This window comes from Tachyglossus aculeatus, chromosome 13 (genome assembly GCF_015852505.1).
Source record: "Tachyglossus aculeatus isolate mTacAcu1 chromosome 13, mTacAcu1.pri, whole genome shotgun sequence".
NCBI classification, from domain to species: domain Eukaryota; kingdom Metazoa; phylum Chordata; class Mammalia; order Monotremata; family Tachyglossidae; genus Tachyglossus; species Tachyglossus aculeatus.
In genome coordinates this window covers 23718052-23741060 of record NC_052078.1, presented here as the reverse complement: position 1 = coordinate 23741060, position 23009 = coordinate 23718052, and the positions used below count along the sequence as shown (strand labels likewise).

The window sequence follows — 23009 nt, the reverse complement described above, 5'->3', positions numbered from 1 at the left end:
CTCCCTCTCTGCAGCCTCGCATTTCCTCCTGCCTTCAAGACATCCCTGCTTGGAGGCCCCACTGTCACCTCCAACTTCACACATCATCATCATCATCATCAATCGTATTTATTGAGCGCTTACTATGTGCAGAGCACTGTACTAAGCGCTTGGGAAGTACAAATTGGCAACATATACAGTCCCTAATTCCGTATCGTCCCACCCAGATCCTTCCCCTGACTTTCCCATCACCGTAGACGACACCACCGTCCTTCCAGTCTCACAAGCCCATGATCTTGGCTCGACTCCTCTCTCTGATGATGCCACCCACATATTCAATCCATCACTAAATCCTGCTGGTTCGACCTTGACAATCGTGTTAAAATCTGCCCTTTCCTGTCTATCCAGACGGCTACCCCATTAATCCAAGCGTTTATCCAACCTCGCCTTGATTACTCTACCAGCTTCCTTGCTGACCTCTCGGCCTCCTGTCTTCCCCTGACTTTCCCATCAACTGTAGACGGCACCACCGTCCTTCCAGTCTCCCAGGCCCGTGATCTTGGCTCGACTCCTCTCTCTGATGATGCCACCCACATATTCAATCCATCACTAAATCCTGCTGGTTCGACCTTGACAATCGTGTTCAAATCTGCCCTTTCCTGTCTATCCAGACGGCTACCCCATTCATCCAAGCGTTTATCCAACCTCGCCTTGATTACTCTACCAGATTCCTTGCTGACCTCTCGGCCTCCTGTCTCTCCCCACAGTGCTCTGTACATAGTAAGCGCTCAATAAATACGATTGATGATGATTGATGATGCAGTCCATACTTCCTCTGCCGCCCGGACCACATTTCTACAGAATCATTCAGGCCGTGGTTCCCCACTTCTCGAGAACCTCCAGGGGTTGCCCATCCATCTCCTCATCAAACAGAAAATCCTCACCAGAGGTTTTAAAGCCCTCAATCACTTTTCCCCGTCTCCATCTCCAACCCAGCCCACGTACTTCGCTCCGGTAATTCCAACCTTCTCACGGTCCCTCCATCTCGTCCATCTCACCGCCGATCTCTCGCCCACATCCTGCCTCAGGCCTGGAACACCCTCCCTCCTTAGATCCGCTGGACGACGACTCTCCCCTCCTTCAAAGCCTTTTTGAAAGCCCATCTCCTCCAAGAGGCCTTCCCTTCCCTGTCCTCTCCTCCCACTCCCTTCTGCATCCCCCTTCCCAGCCCCTTTACAAAGCCTTAATTCATTTATTTATAATATCTGTCTCCCCTCTAGACTGTAAGCTCGTTGTGGGCAGAGAATGTGTCTGTTACATTGTACTTTCCCAAGTGCTTAGTTCAGTACTGTGCACACAATAAGCGCTCAATAAATACAACTGACTACTAGAAAAGCAGCGTGGCTCAGTGGAAAGAGCCCCGGGCTTTGGAGTCAGAGGTCATGGGTTCAAATCCCGGCTCCGCCAATTGTCAGCTGGGTGACTGTGGGCAAGTCGCTTCACTTCTCCGGGCCTCAGTTACCTCATCTGTAAAATGGGGATGAAGACTGTGAGCCCCCCTGGGGACAACCTGATCACCTTGTAACCGCCCCAGCGCTTAGAACAGTGCTTTGCACAGAGTAAGCGCTTAATAAATGCCATTATTATTATTATTATCATTATTATTTCTTTATCTGACTTACTGCATCAGCTGGTTTTCCTAGACCTTCCCTTAGGATCAGACAGTTCGGATTGCTGTATTTTAGGCCGGATATTTATTTATTTTACTTGTACAATCTCTATTTTATTTTGTTAATATGTTTTGTTTTGTTCTCTGTCTCCTCCATGTACTTGTACATATCTATTCTATTTACTTTATTTTGTTAGTACCTTTGGTTTTGTTGTCTGTCTCCCCCTTTTAGACTGTGAGCCCACTGTTGGGTAGGGACCGTCTCTATATGTTGCCAACTTGTACTTCCCAAGCGCTTAGTACAGTGCTCTGCACACAGTAAGCGCTCAATAAATACGATTGAATGAATGAATGAGTGAGAGGTAAATTTAGAGAAGGATAAACTGAAACCCTCAGGGGAGCTGCTCCGCATCTCTGGCATCTGGCGGGGCGCACAGGGGCCGTGACTCGGAGGGTTGATCTTGGCAGAAATTCAAAAGGGACAAATACGGAGAATGTGGAACGTGAAATTGTCCAATTCATTCATTCAGTTGTATTTTTCGAGCGCTCACCGTGCGCAGAGCTGGGAACAAAACCGTTCCCAAAACTGTGAACGTAGTAAGCGCTTAACAAACACCATAATAATAACAATCAAGCGCTCCTTCAGCTCTCATGTATCTCTCCCAATCAGTGGTATCGATCGAGTGCTTGCTGCAGGCAGGGTCGTCGTCTTCCCTGGGCCTTGTTCTTGACTCCCCTGTCTCCGAATCCTGAATTTTCCTTCAGCCGGGAACAATCTTCCGCTTCTAATCCTCCAGACCGCAGCTCTCTCCGTCTCCAGAGTCCTTCTCCGGTTTCGTTTTTCTTCTCCCCAGGCAGATCCTCTCCAGGAAATTGAAACACAATAATAACCTCTCCTCAGCCCCACAACACTTAGATCCAAGTCTCTGTACTCTGCCATTCCCCCTCTCTGTCATGATTTGAATGCTTTTTATGGCTGCGTTGTATTTATTGATTTTTATTGCTGTATTGTACTTCCCAAACGCTTAGTACAGTGCTCTGCACACAGTAAGCGCTCAGTAAATGCATTTGAATGAATGAATGTCCGTCTGCCCCTCTAGGCTGTAAGACACTCTGGGGCTGGGACTGTGTCTGCCGACTTTATTTCAAGCGTTTAGTACAGTGCTGTGCACACAGTATGCAATCTATAAATTCATTGCAGCCCTCTTGTTTTCACCGCCTCCCACTGCAGCATGGCCTAGTGGATAGAACACGGGCCTGGGATCCCGAAGGTCATGGGTTCTAATCCCGCCTCCACCACTCATCGGCTGGGTGACCTTGGTCAAGTCACTTCACTTCTCTGGGCCTCGGTTCCCTCATCTGTCAAATGGGGATGAAGACTGTGAGCCCCATGTGGGACAGGGACTGTGTCCAACCCGACTATCTTGTATCTACCCCAGCGCTTAGAACAGTGCCCGACACATAGTAAACGCTTAATACCGTAATAATAATAATTATTATTCTTATTTTGTATATGTACAGTTTACTTGATCTGCTCTTCGAGCACTTCCTCTGATTGTAAATGATCTTATATAATAATAATAATAATAATGGTGGTATTTATTAAGCACTTACTAGGTGCAAAGCACTGTTCTAAGAGCTGGGGAGGTAACAAGGTGATCAGGTTGTCCCATGGGGGGCTCACAGTCTTAATCCCCATTTTACAGATGAGGTAACAGAGGCACAGAGAAGTTAAGCGGCTTGCCCAAAGTCACACAGCTAAGTGGCAGAGACGGGATTTGAACCCACGACCTCCAACTCCAAAGCCCAGGCTCTTTCCACTGAGACACGCTGCTTCCCTGTTAGATTGTAAGTTCCCTGTGGGCAGGGAATCAGATTGTCTACCTCTTTCCCCTTCTGTACTCTCCCAAATATTAAATGCAGGGCACCGCAAGCCACGCACACGGCATTCAGTAAATACCAGCGATTAAAGAGGTTCACGTCAAACCCAAATAATAATAATAATTATAATGGCATTTAGTAAGCACTTACTATGTGCAAAGCACTGTTCTAAACACCGGGGCGGTTACGAGGTGATCAGGTTGTCCCTCGGGGGGGGCTCACAGTCTTAATCCCCATTTTCCAGATGAGGGAACTGAGGCACGGAGAAGTGAAGTGACTTGCCCAAACAATTGGGCAATTGGCGGAGCCAAGGTTTGACTCTAAAGCCCGGGCTCTTTCCACCGAGCCACGCTGCTGCTCAAATCATAGCCCCTCCACCCAGCAGGTAGTAAAAACATTAAAGTTGTTCTCTCTGAAAGTTGAATATCAACGAACTCCAAGTAGATTTGGATCGATTCACAGACACGGGCCAGAATGGGTCGCCTGTATGTACCCCAGCGCTCAGGACAGTGCTTGACACACAATAAGAGCGTAACAAATACCATCCAAAAATAGCCGAAGGTTTAGACGGAGGGAGTTAAGGGTGTCGGGTGGGTTTCCAGGAATTCTCTGATCTGTAAACTCGTGTCTACCGATTCTGTTTTATTGCAGTCTCCCAAGCGCTTACTACAGTGCTCTGCGATCAGTGCTCAGTAAATACCACTGATGAGGGCAACGAGCGTATATTTTTTCCAAGTGCCCTGGTGCTGTTGGAAACAGAGCCCTGGGCCCGTGGCCAGATGTCTGTGGAGAAGGACACAACATCTTGGATGTGATACTATGTTTTTATGTGCCCACTCTGCCAATCAAAGTCTGCAAGAGAGACGAAGGTCGGCGTGCGGATTGTGTAATTTGTATTAGTTGTTAGCTCACTCCGAAAAGAAAGATTTCCCCACGGCCTGAATTAATTGGAGGGTGGGGGAACTGAAAAGAAGCAAATCAGGCGAAAACTAAAAGAATTAGAATTCATTCACTCATTCAATCATATTTATAGAGCACTTACTGTGTGCACAGCACTGTGCTAAGCGCTTGGAAAGTACAATTCGGCAACAGATAGAGACAATCCCTACCCAACAATGGGCTCACAGTCTAGAAGGGGGAGACAGACAACGAAACAAAACAAGTAGACAGGTGTCAATAGCATCAAAATGGATAAATATATGTATATGTTATCTATTATATATATATACTTTTATATATATGTGTATATATATAATGGGTAAATGATAATCCCATTTGACTCTTTATTTTTTTAATGATATTTGTTAACCACTTACTGTCCCAGGCACTGTACTAAGCGCTGGGGGAGATACAAGCTAATCAGGTTGGATACCGTCCACGTCCCACATGGGGCTCACGGTCTTAATCCCAATAATAATAATAATAATAATAATAATGATAGTACTTGTCAAGTGCTTACTATGGGCCAAGCACTGTTCCAAGCTCTGGGATAGATACAAAGGAGTCAGGTTGTCCCACGTGGGGGTTCACAGTCTTAACCCCCATTTTACAGATGAGGTAACTGAGGCCCATCACCATCATCAATCGTATTTATTGGCCCAGAGAAGTGAAATGATTTTCCCAAGGTCACACAGCAGATATGCGGTGCAACTAGGATTAGAACCCGTGACCTTTGACTTCCGGGCCCGTGTTTTATCTGCTAAGCCGTAACCGAGGCCCAGAGAAATGGAGCGACTTGCCCAAGGTCACACAGCAGACAAGCGGCGGAGCCGTCATTAGGACGCAGGTCCTTCTGAATTCTAGGCCTGGGCTGTATCCACTAGGCCATCCTGCTTCTCATCTACTCTCTTCTATCTCTCAATAAGAGTAATAATAATTGTGGTATTTGTTGAGCGCTTACTGTGTGCCAGGCACTGTACTGAGCACTGGAGTAGAAACAAGAAAATTGGGTTGAGCACAATCCCTGTCCCACCTGGGGCTGGCAGTCTCAATCCCCATTTTACAGACTAGGGTACTGAGGCCCAGAGAAGTGAAGTGACTCACCCAAGGTCACTCAGCCCACTTTATCTCCTCACTTTACATGTGGTCGTCAAGGGCCCCTGTTGGGGAATTTGCTCCGGGCAAACAGAAGCAACTCCTTGGGCGCAGAGGGAGAGGGGAGCAGTAGATTGACTTCTGCGTGCGGCTGGTGGGGAAGGGCTGGGAATGCTGGTGGGAATGATTATCCTTTGTTTCAGGAGCTGTCGCGGGAACATCATGGAAAAGCAGGTGGTTAAGTCGGTTGAAGAGCGAACGTTCCAGTATCAGGACTCCCTCCCTCCTCTTCCTGTACCGTCCCTGGGAGAGTCGCTGAAGAAATACCTGGATTCAGGTACAGCTTTGGGATCTTTTTCTTTGGAGGCAGTGTGGCCTAGCGAATAGGACACGGGCCCCACGGGCTCGGCCATTTGTCTGCTGCGTGATCTTGGACAAGTCACTTCACTTCTCTGGGCCTCAGTTCCCTCATCTGGAAAATGGGGATGAAGACTGTGAGCCCCTTGTGGGGCGGGGACTGCGTCCAACCTGATTAGCCGGATCTAATCTGAGAAGCAGCGTGACTCGGTGGAAAGAGCCGGGCTTTGGAGTCCGAGGTCACGGGTTCAAATCCCGGCTCCGCCAACTGTCAGCTGTGTGACTTCACTTCTCTGGGCCTCAGTTATCTCATCAGGAAAATGTGAATTAAGACTGTGAGCCCCATTTGGGACAGCCTGACTGCCTTGTCACCTCCCCAGCACTTAGAACAGTGCTTGGCACGTAGTAAGCGCTTAATTAATGCCATCGTTATTATTATTATTTTATCATCTACCCCAGCGCTCAGAACAGCGCCTGGCACATAGTGGGCGCTTGACAAATGCCATTAAAAAATAGGACTCGGCATGTTTCTGTCAGGAAAATGTCAAGTGTGGGGTTTATTAAGCACTGTGGTAAGTACAGGATAATTAAGTCGGGCAGTGTCCCTGACACGTGTGGGGTTCACAGCCTCAGAAGGAGGGAGAACAGGAAATCCCTGTTTGAGGAAACAGGCACAGAGAAGTAAAGTGACTTGGCCAAGGTAACGCACAGCAGGCAAGTACATATTTTACTATTTATTTTGTTAATGATGTGCATTTAGCTTTAAGTCTATTTATTCTGACGACTTGACACCTGTCCACATGTTTTGTTCCGTTGTCCGTCTCCCCCTTCTAGACCGTGAGCCCGTTGTTGGGTAGGGACCGTCTCTATATGTCGCCAACTTGTACTCTCCCTAGCGCTTAGTACAGTGCTCTGCACACAGTAAGTGCTCAATAAATACGATTGAATGAATGAATGAATGAAAGGGGCAGAGCTGAGATTAGAACTCAGGTCCTCGGGCTCCCGGGCCCGGGCTCTTTCCACTAGGTCAAGCTGAGATCCCGATGCTTATCTTTGGTGAGACTCGGATTCTTTGATTTTTGCTCTTTTATACCAACTCTGTTGTGTCGTATTCTCCCAAGCGCTTAGTACAGTGCTCCGCGCACAGTAAGCGCTCGATAAATCCCATCAATTGCTCAGTAACGAAGGGAGCATCTGGGAGGATTGTGCTCTGTTTGTCGCCTTTCACCTGGTCCACGGCGAGGGCCAGGTGTTCCTGGGGGAGGATCTGGGTCCTCTGAGGGTGGGAAACATGGTTCCGTCGAATTCCCAATTCCCGGAACATTCCTGGGACTTCTCGGACTACATGGGGGTGGCTGACGTTGGGTACCGTTGATTAAAATCCCACCAACGTTGCCGTGCCTGCAAGCGAAGCCTTAGAAAACCCGCGTGGCCTAGTGGAAAGAGCCCAGGCTTGGAAGTCAGAGGGCCTGGGTTCTAATCCTGACTCCACCTCCTGCCCGCTGCGTGACCACGGGCAAGTTGCTTGACTTCTCTGGGCCTCAGTTTCCTCATCTGTAAAACGGGGATTCGATACCCATTCTCATTCATTCAGCCGTATTTACCAAGCCCTTTCTGGGTGCGGAGGACTGTACTAAGCGCTTGGGAGAGTCCAACGCAATAACAAACAGTCCCATTCCCTGCCCACGATGAACTTAGAGTCCGGAGGGGGGGAGAAAGACATCAATGTAAATAAATAAATTACAGATCTGTACGTAAGTGCTGTGCATATCCGGCCCAGTGCTTGGCACGCGGTAAAGCGCTTCACAGACGCAACCATGATTTGTCATTTCACATGTTCGTCGCTCTGAGCAGGGCAGGGCGGAGAATAAAAATGTAAGCGAGGGCCCGATTGCAAATAGAGCAGGCTGTGAACAAAAATCAGATGCAGAGTCACCGTCGGGGGGTCTCAATGGCTATGTTCGCAACAGTGTATTGCGCGCTGGAAGCGCGCAGTAAATGCGACTGAATGAACGAATGAGGGTGGAGCCTAGGGATTATGGAGAGAAACGGGAGAGGATCTGGGAAACGGTGGTGAAAATGAAGTAAGAAATGTTGTTCCTGAAAGGGAAGAGGAAAGGGTGTGGAGCTTAGAGAAGGAGACTGATGATGGTGATAGTGGTATTCGTTAAACCCTCACAATGTGCCGGGCAGTGTACTAAGCGTCGTGGTAGATACAAACAAATGGGGTGAGACACAGTCCCCGCTCCACATGAGGCTCACGGTCTTAATCCCCATTTTCCAGATGAGGGAACTGAGGCCCAGAGATGCGAAGTGACCGGCCCAAGGTCACACAGCAGACAAGTGGAGGAAGTGACTAACCCTTCTCACCTCTGATGGGCTTCTCTGGGGAAGATGCTGAGTGATCGTGGGGTCCCGTGAGGACCGGACAAGAGAGGATAGGGTTTGTTAAAAAGAAAAAAAAGACAACAACTAATGAACAACAACAAAAAAAAAAAACAGCAGGAGGGATTGAGGTTGGACACAAAGAACTTCGTAACGGATGGGGTAACAGGCGCGGAAATGTTAAGTGACTTGCCCAAGGTCACACAGCCGACGTGTGGCAGAGCTGGGAGTATAACACAGGTCCTCTGATTCCCAGGTCCGTGCTCTTCGAGAAGCAGCACCGCGGCGTGGATGGAAAGAGGGCGTGGGAGTCAGAAGGTCACGGGTTCTAATCCCGGCTCCACCACTAGCCTACTCCGTGACCTTGGACAAGTCACTTGTCTGGGCCTCGGTTATCTCATCTGTACAATGGGGATGAAGACTGTGAGCCCCATGTGGGACAGGGACTGTGTCTAACCCCGTTTGCTTGAATCTGATCTTACTCCTCTTCCACATGTATCGCTTTGTCTGTGAGCGGCCCGGTCTGTGGGAGCGTCTATCAAGAAGCGCTGCGGATAAAATTTGATTCATTGCTTCTCTGTGACCTTTTTTTTTTAATAGTGAAACCATTTGCAACTGATGAGGAATATCAGAGAACTCAAGAAATAGTTGCCAAGTTTCAACACGGAGTTGGACAGAAGTTGCACCAGAAGTTACTTGAACGGGCCAAAGGAAAAAGGAATTGGGTAATTCTGTTTTACTGATCCGCGTGGCCGGTTTAAACGACCTTTTAAAGCTCTGGTTCTCAACTCTTATTTCTTAAAAACCTTTAGAGCCATAAATGGATTTGAACCTCCGATTCTGTTTCTCAAGGAATTTCCCTTTAATAGCTCCCTGATTTTTCTTTTTTTACGGTATTTAAGCGCTTACTATCTGCCAGACATTGTTCTCAGAGAACAGAGACATTGTTCAGAGAAGCAGCGTGGCTCAGTGGGAAAGAGCCCGGGCTTTGGAGTCAGAGGTCATGGGTTCAAGTTCCGGCTCCGCCACTTGTCAGCTGTGTGACTTTGGGCAAGTCACTTCACTTCTCTGGGCCTCAGTTCCCTCATCTGTAAAATGGGGTTGAAGACTGTGAGCCCCACGTGGGACAACCTGATCACCTTGTATTCCCCCCAGCGCTTAGAACAGTGCTTTGCACATAGTAAGCGCTTAATAAATGCCATCATTATTATTATTATTGTTGTTCTCAGTGCTGGGGAGGTTACAAGGCGATCAGGTTGTCCCGCGTGGTGCTCAGTCTCGATCCCCATTTTACAGATGAGGGAACTGAGGCCCAGAGAAGGGAAGTGACTTGCCCAAGGTCATACAGCAGACAAGTGGTGGAGCCAGGATTGGAACCCAGGTCCTGCTGTCTCCCAAGCCCGTACACTGTCCAGTACGCCACACCGCTTCTTCTTTGGCTAGCATAACTGGTCAGAAGGGGTTCTTTCTTTGGTTAAAAAAAAATGGTATTTGTTAAGTGTTTACTATGTGCCAGGCACTGTACTAACCACTGGGGTAGATACAAGCTAACCAGGTTGGACACAGTCCATGTCCCACATGGGACTTGCAGTCTTAATCCCTATTTTACAGATGAGGTAACTGAGGCACAGAGAAGTGAAACGACTTACCCAAGTGCAATTAGGACTGTGGACAGATTCCTTCCAGATTCATCTCCCCACTATTCAGAAATAACATACATAACATATACGCTATGAAAAGCAGCGTGGCCTAGTGGAAGGAGCCGGGGTCTGGGAATCAGAAGACCTGGGTTCTAATCCCGGCCCCACCGCTTGTCTGCTGTGTGACCTTGGGCTAGTCACTTCCCTTCTCTGGGCCTCAGTTCCCTCATCTGTAAAATGGGGATTGAGACTGTGAGCCCAGTGAGGGACAAGGACTGTGTCCAACCCGATTTGCTGGTAGAATAATAATGATGATAATGATGGCATTCGTTAAGCGCTTACTATGTGCAAAGCACTGTTCTAAGCACTGGGGGGGATCCAAGGTGATCAGGTTGTCCCACGGGGGGCTCACAGTCTTCATCCCCATTTTCCAGATGAGGGAACTGAGGCTCAGAGAAGTTAAGCGACTTGCCCAAGGTCACACAGCAGACATGTGGCGGAGCCGGGATAAGAACCCATGACCTCTGACTCCCAAGCCCGGGCTCTTTCCACTGAGCCACGCTCCGTACAGTGCTTGGCACATAGTAAGTGCTTAACAAGTACCTTCATCAGCATTGTTATTCTTTGTCTCCATGCCTCAGTTACCTCATCTGTAAAATGGGGATTAAGACCGCGAGCCCCAAGCGGGACAGGGACCGTGTCCAGCTTGATTATCTCGTCCCCAGCACTCCGTACAGCAAACACTTAACAAATACCGTTAAAAAATTATGTATATTAAGGACAAAAAAAATCCCTGTTTCTCAAGCATGGATGTGACAGATCTTCGAAGGCCTCTGGCACAGAATTAATCCCAGGCATGCATCACGCAAGGGAGTGTATAATGCTTGTACATATCTATTCTATTTGTTTTATCTTGTTAGTATGTTTGGCTTTATTCTCTGTCTCCCCCTTTTAGACTGTGAGCCCACTGTTGGGTAGGGACTGTCTCTATATGTTGCCAATTTGTACTTCCCAAGCGCTTAGTACAGTGCTCTGCACATAGTAAGCGCTCAATAAATACGATTGATGATGATGATGAGTGGCAGAGCGTTACAGTTCCCGGAGAACTGACAGCCGGAGAAACAGGTTTGGCACCCACACACCCAGCCAAGCGTGCCGGGGGCGGTAAGATGGGGCAGTGTGGGAGGGGAAGGGCAAGGCCAGGCTGTGGAGCCTCCCGGACTGAATCCAGGGAGGAGGGAGAAGTGGGAGAAAGTAGAGAAATCCCTCCATCTTGGGAACCTTGGCCCCTGAGGTGAGAGAAACCGGAGAGGGCCGAGGGGGAGGAGAAAGGTGAGAAGTTCTCATTGAAGGTGGACAGGAGGGGGTTAGAAGGCGGTGGCCAGACCGGCGACATCCTCCCCGGGGTTCGGTTTCCCCAGAAGCCTCTCGCAGGAGACGTCAACTTGCGACCCTTTATGTAGAGAGTCATTTGCAGCCCCCACGGGGTATAAACAGAGCATTCCAGTTATTTCAGGAGGCAATAAACATCAAGCCGAGCTTTTCGTTAAACACCGTGAGTGCCCTCAAACACTAGATTTCCACACTTCTCAATTCTCCGTATTCGGTTTTATGCTTCATATGTTGCCAACTTGTACTTCCCAAGCGCTTAGTACAGTGCTCTGCACACAGTAAGCGCTCAATAAATACGATTGATGATGATGATGATGCTTGACTGGCATACGGTCAGGAGGACTCGCCCGACTGCTTAGTACAGCGCTCTGTGCACCGAGAGCGCTCAAATACATACCCCCGATTGATTGAGGGCTTTTGTTTTATCTTCCATCATTGTCTGAGGACCCAATTACGGTCCTAAAATATGCCCCTGGAACACCCACAGAGCTTTTAATTAGTTCAACATTTGTGAGCAGGAAATTCTAGCAGCTGCAGTTGTAAGGGAAGACAACTATCCAGAGACTTAAGCACTGAGCCCCGCTTGCAGGAAACGCCTGTTTCTCTGAAAAGTTTTTTCACACTTACTATTTAGTAGTTAAAACAGTTAGAGAAACAAAACTTTTTTATCATTATCACTAGACTAATATTTATTGGCTGCTCCCCATCTGTCTAAAACCCATGAAAATTATTGAGCCATCAGCGTAACCGGTGAGACGGGCCTCTCATTTTTCCCTTTCTTCCTTTCCTGCGAATAAGAGTATGCCCCTCTCTCTTTCTCTCTCTCTTTCCCCTTCCCTCCCTTTATCATACTTTCTCTGCCCTTCCACTTTCATGTTCCCTCTCTCTGTTTTACTCTCTCCTGCACCAAGAGAGAGTCCTCTCTCTTTCTCTCTCCTCCTGTCTTGCTGCTCTTTCCTTCCTCTTTCATGTTCCCTCTCTCTGTTTTACTCTCTCCTGCACCAAGATATTCCTCTCTCTTTCTCTCTCCTCCTGTCTTGCTGCTCTCTCCTTCCACTTTCATGTTCCCTCTCTCTGTTTCACTCTCTTGCACCAAGAGATATTCCTCTCTCTCCCTCCTCCTGTCTTGTTGCTCTCTCCTTTCCTCTTTCATATCCCTTCCTCTGTCATGCACCCCTTCTCCGCCCCCGTCTAAAGAGGAGCAGTGAGATTGCAAAGCTAAAAAGCAATCTGAACACAGATTTTTCTTCTATAGTACTTCATTTCACCTCATGTTAGGTCGCAGCTGTGCGCATGATTCCTTTTCGCATTTTTACATTTCGGACATTTTTACAGTCTGTAACAGAAACCAGACGCTGAACCAGTTCATTCATTCATTCAGTCATATTTATTGAGCCCTCACTGTGTGCAGAGCACTTCGGAGGTGCAAATCGGCAACATAAAGAGGCGGTCCCTACCCAACCAACGGGTTCACGGTCTAAAAATCATTAGTACGAAATGCTAAACGCCCCTTTAGTCGCCTGGCAGTTAAGTGGTTTCACTTTTTCAGAAACGCGTTGTGATTCTATTCTCCCTCTCTTCCAGCTGGAAGAGTGGTGGTTGAACGTGGCTTATTTGGATGTCCGCATTCCGTCACAGCTGAATGTGAATTTTGCCGGTCCTGCAGCCCACATCGAACACTACTGGCCCCCAAAACCGGGCACGCAGCTAGAAAGAGGATGTCTGTCTCTCTGGTATAACCTGAACTACTGGCAATTACTAAAAGCGTAAGACTCTTTTATTTTTTTTACAGTATTTGTTAAGCGCTTACTAGGTGCAGGCCCTTTACTGGGATAGATACGAGCTAATCAAGTTGTCCCACATGGGCCTCACGGTCTTAATCCCCAGATGAGGAAACTGAGGCTCAGAGAAGTTAAGAGATTCTACCCTAGCACTCAATACGGCACAGAGTAAGCACTTAACAAATACCACAGTTATTATGGTTATTGTTAGATCTAAAAACCTAGGTGGCATCAGCCTAGATTTACTGAGGTCTAGTAAATTGTGGGATGGAGCCCACTTGTATAGTTGTTCGGTGTTGAATTCTGAGCCACCACTCAATTTCTTACAAACGCGTTTTGTTTTTAGAGAAAAGCTGGCCGTTCATAAAGTTGGAAATGTCCCTCTGGACATGAGTCAGTTCCGAATGCTGTTCTCTACCTGCAAGGTTCCAGGAGTTACTAGAGATTCGATCGTGAACTATTTCCAGACTGGTAAGAAAACAAATCTGTAGCTCTCTTTTTAAAGGAAGAACAGATTGCTCCAGAATGAGGAGGAGGCCCCTAGTTTTAAGATAATCCCCTAAAATCTCACGCTTCTGAAGGAAAAAAATACCTCAGCTCTCCAGTTCACCTTTCCTCTTACCTCTGTGGTGTCTCACTTGTTTTTTGTCTACGCGAGTCACCCCTTTTCCTCTTCCTCAGTTTTTCTTCCAAGTGACGAGGAAGCAGTCATGACAGGAGGCCCGGCTTGAGGGGGCCTCAGGAGTGAAGAGGTAAAGTCCCAAAAGATGCAGGACTAAAGATGAGAAGAGTGAGTCATGCAGGGCAGAAAGCAAAGCCAAGCCTTCAGGCAACAACTGCAGTATTTATTGAACCCTTTCTGCGTGCAACAGAGCGTGAGGGAGCGGACAACAGAGTTCCTGCTTTTTCTCTCACCCTGAAGAGTCCCCTTTCCCAGTTGAAGCCGGTAGAAGGGGACACCCACGAGCTGAGAGGGCCTAACAGTTGATTTAAAGAGAAGCAGCATGGCTGAGTGGATACAGCCCGGGCCCGGGAGTCGGAAGGTCACAGGTTCTAATCCTGGCTCCGCCGCCTGTCCGCTGGGTGACCTTGGGCAGGTCGCTTCACCTCTCTGGGCCTCGTCTGGAAAATGGGGATTGAGACCGTGAGCCCCCGTGGGACGGGGACCGTGTCCGACCCGACTTACTCGTATCCACCCTAGCGCTTACTACGGTGCCTGGCGCCTAGTGAGTGCTTTACAAATGCCACTGCCATAATAATAATAATAATAATAATAATAATAATAATAAAGACCCAGGGCAACCCAACTCAAAACAGTGCCACAGAGCAGTGGACTGTGGGAAGAAAAGCCATAGCAGCGGACAAACCAGTCTGGGCTGGCTACAGTTTGCTCTCCTCAGTGGCAAATGAAAATCAACAAAGAGCAGGCGTCAGCACTACAGAGGACTACCTTTCAGCGTCCTTGCTGTGAGATGGATTGTCAGCTCCAGACAGTTTTTCAGTTAAGCCTGATACAACCTCCCCATCCATAGCCTCCTCTTCCCACCCCAAGAGCCGGTTCCATTGTATAGTCCTGTCAGGAAGAGGTGGGTCAGAAAGGGCCCTATCTAGTTTTTGATCACTTGGCACTGGACCACACCTCCCTCTCTCACCCTGGAGCGAGGAGAGGAAAGTCGCCAAGAAGTCCCGGACTCCACTTGGATCTCTCCTGCTTCATGTCACCTCGCGTTAGTAATCTCCGACGGGTTAGCGAGGTGGTGGGAAATCAGCTACAGAGCTGATCATTCACAAGGAGACCTGCACATTCATTCATTCAGCCAGTCCAATGGATAATAATAATGATGATGTTATCTGTTAAGCGCTTACTCAGTGCCATGCACTGTTCGAAGCGCTGGATAGAGCGCTTACTGTGTGCAGAGCGCCGTGCTAAGCGCTTAGTGTCACTTTTAGGGCGATAGCGGCTGCCAAAATGGGGAGTTTACCTTGAGCACAGGTTGAAATTATTTTAAGGAGAAATATAAAACAACGAGTGGAATGTTTAAATAGTCGGCAAGCTTTTTTTTAAACGGCATTTGTTAAGCACTTACAGGGGTAGATGCAAGTCAGTCAGGTGAGACACAGTCCCTGTGTGGGCTCACAGTCTAAATAAGAGGGTGAACAGATATTCAATCCCCGTTTTACAGATGAGGCAGCAGAGACGCTGAGAACATGTCCAAGGTCACACAGCAGGCAATTGGTGGGGCCAAGATTGGAACCCAGGTCCTCTGACTCCACTAGGCCATGCTGCTTCCCCCTGAGGGCGGGAACCATGCCTACAAACTCTCCTGTATTGTGCTCTCCCAAGCACTTGGTACAGTGCTCTGCACACCGTAAGCACTCAATAAATACCATTGATTAATTGATGATAGTCTACCTGTATAATAGCTCTGGATGGCTATTAGGATCACATTCATTCATTCGATTGTATTTGAGTGCTTGCTATGTGCAAAGCACTGTACTAAGCGCTTTTGACCAAGGAGGACGATTGGTTGGGGCCTGTCTCCTGGAAAGGAGCCTAACGGTATTCTAGGCATAGAGAATTACATAAAAAACTGAATAAAACATGGTCTGGGAGCTTTCCATTTCCCTCCCATCAACCAAAGACTCTGGGTCAGGGATCGTGTCCACCATGTATCTAACCCAGCGCTTAGTAGAGTGTTTGACACAACGTAAGCGCTTAACGAATACCATTAAAAAAATACCATGATGCTGCTACTGTTTATCAGTACCATGGCTCTCTCCTAACTCTCTCCTGCTCACATTCTTCACTCCTCATTCATTCAGTCGCATTTATTGAGCTCTTACTGTGTGCAGAGCACTGTACTAAGCACTCCTCCTAATCCATCAGCTCTCAGCCCTGCCCATTTTCAGAGTCCCCCTAAAATCCCACCTTCCCTGACAGCCTTCCCCATCTAATTAGCCGTACCTTTAATTGTGTCAACCCTTTGACTGTCTCTAACCCTTAGGTATTAATTTATGGTACTTAAGCTCTTAAGTATCTGTTTGTGTAGTCATCTGAGCATTCAGATGTATTTATTCTGATCCCCTGCATCTGAATTTTTTTTTTGAATGATATCTGTTAACCGCTTACAATGTGCTAGGCACTGTAAGCCTGGAAACGCGTACAGCGTAGATAAGAATTAGGTTGGACACGGTCCATTTCCCAGATGGGGCTCACGGTCTTCATCCCCAGTTTACAGATGAGGGAACCGAGGCCCAGAAAGGTGAAGCGACTTGCCCAAGGTCACACGGCAGACAAGTGGCAGAGCCGGGATTAGAACCCAGGGCCTTTTGACTTTCAGACCTGGACTCTAAGGGCTCCCCTGTTAGAGTGTAAGACCCTCTTATGATTCTGATGTTCTCCCCAAGTCTGTTTGCTCTAAGTGCTCCGCAGACCCCTTTGATGGATGGATTTTTATCAGGAAAGACAAATAGTGGAACGGTTTCCAAGGCTCTGCACTGCATGAAGGACTCAGTCCTTTAACCCTCTACCCTTGAAGCTTCACCGGGGTCAGGGGTCATGACCTCATTCATCCGGTCCCGGTGCGTTCCTGTTATCGGTGTAAAAAGCCTAGCATTCAAGTTCAAACCCTTTCAGCAGCGACTCACGTTTCTCTTTATACTTTGCTAGGAAATTGGACGTCTTTCTAGTAGTTTAGCGTGGCGAACGTCTCTGCTGATCTCTTTCTCCTCCCTAAACTCCCTCTCCCCCTCTAGACTGTAAGCTCAATGTGGGCAGGGGACGTGTCTACCAACCTTACTGTACAGTCGTCCGCCGATCGGTCGTATTTAATGAGCGCTTATTAGGTGCAGAGGATACATCGCGGCGGATTTCCTAGACACGGTCCTCGCCCAAGAGCTTACGGTTTAGAGAGTAGATTGGACTCTCCCAGGTGTCCAAGCACTCAATAAATACCGTTGACTGATTGTATCTGAGACACGTTTGGGAATGACGATAGAGAGCGATGGGAAATCCCCCCTCCCCAAGCTCGCTCCCCAACCCCAAATTGCGGAAGGGCTGGATTCTTCCACATTCCTCTTCCACCGCCTTTAAAACCAGCCAGACACCCTCATCCCGATTTGAAATTCCCGTGGAAGCAAGGAGAAAATTGGTGTCGGAATGGGAATTATCTGAATATGCCTTGTTCCTTTTGTATGCGTTTGCGGATCTGTGTTTTTCTAATTTTTGTTTTGGTTTTCTCTTTCCATGTATGATCTTGGACCATTGGATGGCTAGCATGTGGGCCGCCTGTGGATTTACTCATGTCAAACTTTCTCTGCTCATTTCAGAGAGTGAGGGAGTCACCCCAATTCACATAGCAGTGCTGTGTCGAGGTCGCGTTTTTGTCTTTGATGTCATGCATGAAGGTGGTATGCTGACCCCTCCAGAGCTTCTCAGGTTTTTGACCCTCTTTGCGATTCTCCCCAGGCCATAGCATTTTCCTAGAGCTTTGGGCTCGCTTTTGAGGGGACTCATAACTCCTAATCCTTGCATCGCTTTGAGGGAAAAGGAGCAGTTAATAGTATTTCATAAGCGCTCACTCTGTGCAGAGCGTTGGACTGAGCGCTAGGAAAGAGAAAGCAGGTGGGAATTAGACCCCGTAGGCGTCCAGTTGCAATTTGCTGTTTACGTACCTGAACGTATTTATTTCGATTCAGCAGTAGGCCGTAGTGGCCAGTGATCTGAGATGAACAGGAGTTCTAACAAAATCAAAGAAAAACAAAAACCTAAATTTGGGGTGAGCCCCTTCTGTAATATATATTTTTTTTAAAGGCTAGGAAATCAAGCATGCACCTAGGAAAGCCTCCTTTAAAAAAAAATCTCTGGAGTCTAAAGAGAAGAAAAAGGTGGAAATGGAATGCTGATGAGACTCTGAATAACTGCAGTCGGAACTGAGAGAAATAATAGGTTTTTAAAGGCTGCAGAGTATCTGATTGTGGAAAAACATTGGCTTGTGTGTGCGTTTGGCTCATAAAGTGGGATTCTACGGGCCAAACCTGCTCCAGGCACTTTAAAACGTTTTGGCTACTAGTAGGTCTTCCGCCACGTCTTCGACCGTTCTTCAAAATAGATTGAACAGCCTTGGGCCGCTTTTGTGCCGCATTTAATTTAAAGGAAAAAGGAAAGTCTTGAAATTGGAACCCACATCAATTCCTTGTTTTGGATTTGGTGGGCTTCCCATAGTTTTCTGCCATATTAAATTCCAGGTGATATTTTATCCACACTAGCCCTCTTTGTATTTCCAGACCCCTTCCTCAGAGATGGAATCCCGAACCATTACTCTTTGGTGTACTGGGCGTGGGTAGAAAGCAGGTTTGAAGCTTTAGGAGTTTCACAACCCTCTGCAGCCTCCCCACTTTATTCCCATTTTCAAGTTAATCTGAAGTACGATGAGGACTGAGTGAAGAGGTTGTCATCTGTGAGAAATGTTCAGTGCCTTAGTTTTCAGGGATGGTGGTTTTGAAGAGGAGACTCAGTATAAGCCGTACATTTTAGACATTTCAGTACAGTTCCATTATTTAATCAAGAAGCTTTTAGGAATGCTATTCTGGCTTACAATAAATCACTTTCCTCAGAAAGGCACATATGTTTTTAAACCAATATGAATCGGCAGGTTGGATAAAGTATCCGTACAGTATTTGTGAAAGAAATGTATTTATGGGAGAATATTTCTTCATTAATTCTTCCCGAGAAGATGTCTATTTCAATCGTGAAGGCACGGGCACTGTTTGCAGAGTATATTATGTCAGCCACAAAAACGAACAAATCCCAATCTGCTCAGTCAAGATCCAGTCAGTTTCATCCCAGATATTATTCACTGTTCCTGTTCTCAAGTAAGAGGGAACTGAAACAAAACAAACAACACAAAAAAATGCTCATTCAAACCATTCCTCGGGCATAGGCATCGTTTGCCACAAAAAAGGAATGAATCTTCATCTGCTCAATTAAGACCCAGTCAGCCTTGCCATACATTTTATTAGCTGGAACATTTCATTGTTCTTGTTCTAAAGTGCGAAGGAACCCCAAAAAAGCGCTTAGGCAATCCACTCCTCCCCTTGCTGTTTCTTGGAGAAAATGAATTAGCAGCTGAAAGGGTCTTGTGTGTGTTCTTAATTCTTTAATCTCTTTTAACACCTAAAGGCAACTTACCTACATCCAAGAGACATGCTGCAGAGAGGCTGATGGCCCCGGAGTAGCTGCGTTAACTAGCGAAGCTCGGACACGCTGGGCAGAGGTCAGAATGAGCATTTCCTGAACTAAGACATCTTTCGTTCATTCATTCATTCAGCTGTATTTATTGAGTGCTTACTGTGCGCTCACTAAGCACTTGGGAAGCGTTGAGAGTGCCGATTTGGTCATCAAGGGAAGGGAATTTGGGTATGGAGGCCAAGTAGGGCATGATGAGTTGAGAAAATTGGATGGGGTCTAAAAATGAGAGGTCTCTGGTGGGGAACAGTACAGATTTATGGGGAGGAAATGTGTGGGAGAGGAGGCCAGTGAAGAGATTGTGGTCGGATAGAGGGATTTCAGAGTTAGCGAGGGTAGAGATTGAGCAGTGGCTAGAGATGATGAGATCGAGTGGGTGTCCAAGTTGGGGAGTGGGTGAGGTGGGGTGGAGCAGGAGGGCGGCAGAGTTGAGGAGTGATAGAAGGTGGGCGGCAGAAGAGTCATCAGGAATATCGATGTGGATATTGAAGTCCCCAAGGATCGATAGAGAAAGAGAGAAGGAATGTGAGAAAGGGGACAAAATGGTTAAAGAAGTCAGAGGTGGTCCTGCGGGGCGGTAGATGACTGTTACTAGAATCTGGAGTTGGGGGTAGAGGCGGATGATATGAACTTGAAAGAAAGGGATGGAGGAGGTGAAAAGGTACGAAAGCAGCATTGGGGCGCCTGAAGGAAGCCGACACCACCTCCTTTCCCAGTGAGTCTGGGGGAGCGGGAGAAAATGAGACCCCCTCTGGAGAAAGCAGCAGGGGAGACCGTGGCATCTGGGGAGAGCCAGTTTTCAGTGATGGCGAGGAGGAGGAGTGATTTAGTCAGGGACAGGTCAAGGATGAAAGGAAACTTCCCCATGGCGGAGCGGGGAAACAACGTCTTGGGATTGTCCGATTCGGTTCCGATCCGTTGCGTCTGTGGAATCCTGTCTTCCAGATACGGAACTACCTGATTGGTCTGGATCAGAAGAATTTAACTCTGCTGGAAAAAATTCAGAGCAGTCTGCTGGTCTACTCCTTAGACGATGCTAGCCCACAAGTGACTCCTTTGGATTATTCTGAGGTAATTCCGTTCCCACTTGGTTTTTCCACCCGTATCTTTCTCCAGGAACTTGAATAAATTTTCCCCCCCCCCCCCCCCCCCCGCCCACTTTCTGTACACATTCAAAATCGGGCACGTTATTTAGTCCCCAAACTCTCCCTGATGGGGGGGATGACTTCCCTGAGTCACCCCTGTTTGACTCTTTAAATGAAACACGCTGTTCACTCAGTTTGAGCTTCAGTTTGCGATGTCGGGAGAGGTTCACGGCGTGATCGTCGTCCTCATCGAAGGTATTTGTTGAGTGTTTTCTATGTGTGAAGCCCTGTACTAAGCGCGTGGGAGAGTACAAAATGACTTGTTGACAGACGAGGTTCCCTGCCCACAACGAACTTACAGCCTGGAGGGTGTGATGTTTCCCCACCTCAAGTTTCTGGGGTGACCCAAGGAGATGTTTGTGTCTTTTCCACCGCCCTTCTTGACTCTCCTGCTCTCCAGAATGCTGCTTCCTGGATTTCCCCCATCTTTATTTGCTCTGGGAAACCCCTACACTGAGAAGGAGCATGGCCTAGTGGATAAATCCCGTGCTCGGGAGTCAGAAGGACCTGGGTTCTAATCCCGGCGAGTCAGAAGGACTGGCTTAATCCCGGTAAAATGAGGATTAAGACAGTGAGCCCCATATGGGACAGGGACTGTGCCCAACCTGATTTTACATTTTATGGTTGAGGAAACTGAGGCACAGAGACGAGAAACGACTTGTTCAAGATTAGAATCCGGGTCCTCTGGTGCCCAAGCCTGTGTGCTTTCCACTGGATCAAACTTTCCAAGTGCTGTTCTGAGTGTATCGTAGCTACCACGGTGTTTAGTAAGCGCTTAACAAATAGCAATTTTATTAGGAGCAGTAGTAATGTCCAAGTCCATGCTTTAGAGAAAGCTAGGCCATGCTGATTCCCAGGTAACGGATGCCGTGCCGCAGTAGAAAAGAGAAGCAGCATGGCCTAGTGGAAAGAGCATGGTCCTGGGAGTTAGAGGACCTGGGTTCTAATCCTGTCGCCTCCATTTGTCAGTCTTGTGACCTGGGGCCAGTCACTTCACTTCTGTGTGCCTCGGTGACCCCATCTGTAAAATGGCAATGGAGCCTGTGAGCCCAGCGTGGAACAGGGACTGTGTCCACCCCGATTTGCCTGTATCCACCCCAGTGCTTAACACAGTGCCTGGCACATAGTAAGTGCTTAACAAATACCATAATTATCATTAAGGAGCGTACAGGTTCAAATTTGACGTTTCCTGATATGCATGGAACTTTCTCTTCTACGTCTTCTACTCTGTCAACTAAACAATTTGATTTTAAATATTTCCACGCTTTTTGTGGGTTTTTTAAATGGTATTTGATAAGCTCTCACTATGTGCGTGACACTGTACAAGTGTCTCCCTCCTACTTAGACTATCAGTTCCATGGGGGACAGGGACTGTGTCCAACCTTGTGCTTGGCACATAGGAAGTGCTGAACAGGAGCCACAGTTACCATAATTATTATTAACAAGTACCATGATTATGACAAATACCCCAGTTATTATTATTATTATCATTAAAAAGATGATTATTCCCAATGTAGCTACTTTCACTGGTGCTCACTTGAGCCCAGACACTTAGTAAATACCAGAATTACCATGATTATTACCAACAAATACCCCAGTATCATTAAAAAGATGATTATTCCCGCTGTAGGTGCTTTCACTGGTGCTCACTGGAGACCCGAAACGTAATAAATACCAGAATTACCATGATTATTGCAAATACCCCAGTTATTATTTTTATCGTTAAAAAGGTGATTATTCCCGTTGTAGGGACTTTCACAGGTGCTCGCTGGAGATCCGACAGTTCGCTGGGGTGACAAATCATACAACCTCATCTCCTTTTCCAATGGAGTATTTGGCTGCAATTGTGATGTAAGTAGAATGGGAAACCACATCTTTTTTTAAAAAAAATACGGTATCTGTTAAGCGCTTACCTGTTTCCTCGACTCATCTCGTCCGTCAAACCCACATATTCGTTCCGTCACCAAATCCTGCCGATTCAACCTTTACAGCATCCCTCCCTTCTCCATCCAGACCGCTACCACGTTAATCGAAGAAATGCATCCTATCCGGCCTTGATGACTGCATCAGGCTCCTGGCTGACCTCCCAGCCTCCTCTTTCCCCGCTCCAGTCCATACTTCACTCTGCTGGCCCGATCATTTTTCTACCAAACGTTCGGTTCATGTTTCCACACTCTCAAAACCTTCAGTAGTTGCCCATCCACTGCCGCATCCAACAGAAAGTCCCATCTCCAAGACGCCTTCCCCAACTAAGCCCTCCTTTCCTCCTCTTCTCTCTCTTCTGAGTCACCTTTACTCTTGGATTTGTACATTTTATTTACCCCTCAGCCCCACACCACTCCTATCCGTCATTTATTTATTTGAACGTCCGTCACCCCTCTAGACTGTCAGCTTGTCTGGACAGGGAACGTGTTTACCAACCCTGTTGTCGTCTACTCTCCTAAGCATTTAGTACAGTGCTCTGCCCACAGTAAACACTCAATAAGTACTCCGATAGAT

At 47.5% G+C, this 23009-nt stretch overlaps 1 protein-coding gene across 4 annotated transcripts in view; it reads left to right on the top strand.

The window, feature by feature from the left end:
* CROT (carnitine O-octanoyltransferase) overlaps window positions 1-23009 on the top strand; it is a 40525-nt gene that overhangs the window by 2287 nt on the left and 15229 nt on the right. Inside the window, exons 1-9 of one of the 4 annotated variants that reach the window (XM_038755562.1) lie at window positions 979-993; window positions 5767-5900; window positions 8906-9030; window positions 12922-13103; window positions 13465-13589; window positions 17448-17556; window positions 19300-19393; window positions 20311-20436; window positions 22260-22361. In XM_038755562.1, coding sequence (XP_038611490.1) covers window positions 5786-5900; window positions 8906-9030; window positions 12922-13103; window positions 13465-13589; window positions 17448-17556; window positions 19300-19393; window positions 20311-20436; window positions 22260-22361 — 978 coding nt within the window. In that variant the 5' untranslated portion in view covers window positions 979-993; window positions 5767-5785. Of the gene's footprint in view, window positions 1-978; window positions 994-4187; window positions 4399-5766; window positions 5901-8905; window positions 9031-12921; window positions 13104-13464; window positions 13590-17447; window positions 17557-19299; window positions 19394-20310; window positions 20437-22259; window positions 22362-23009 lie in introns of those variants that run through there. The other 3 variants (XM_038755560.1, XM_038755559.1, XM_038755561.1) reach the window with 3 other exon arrangements.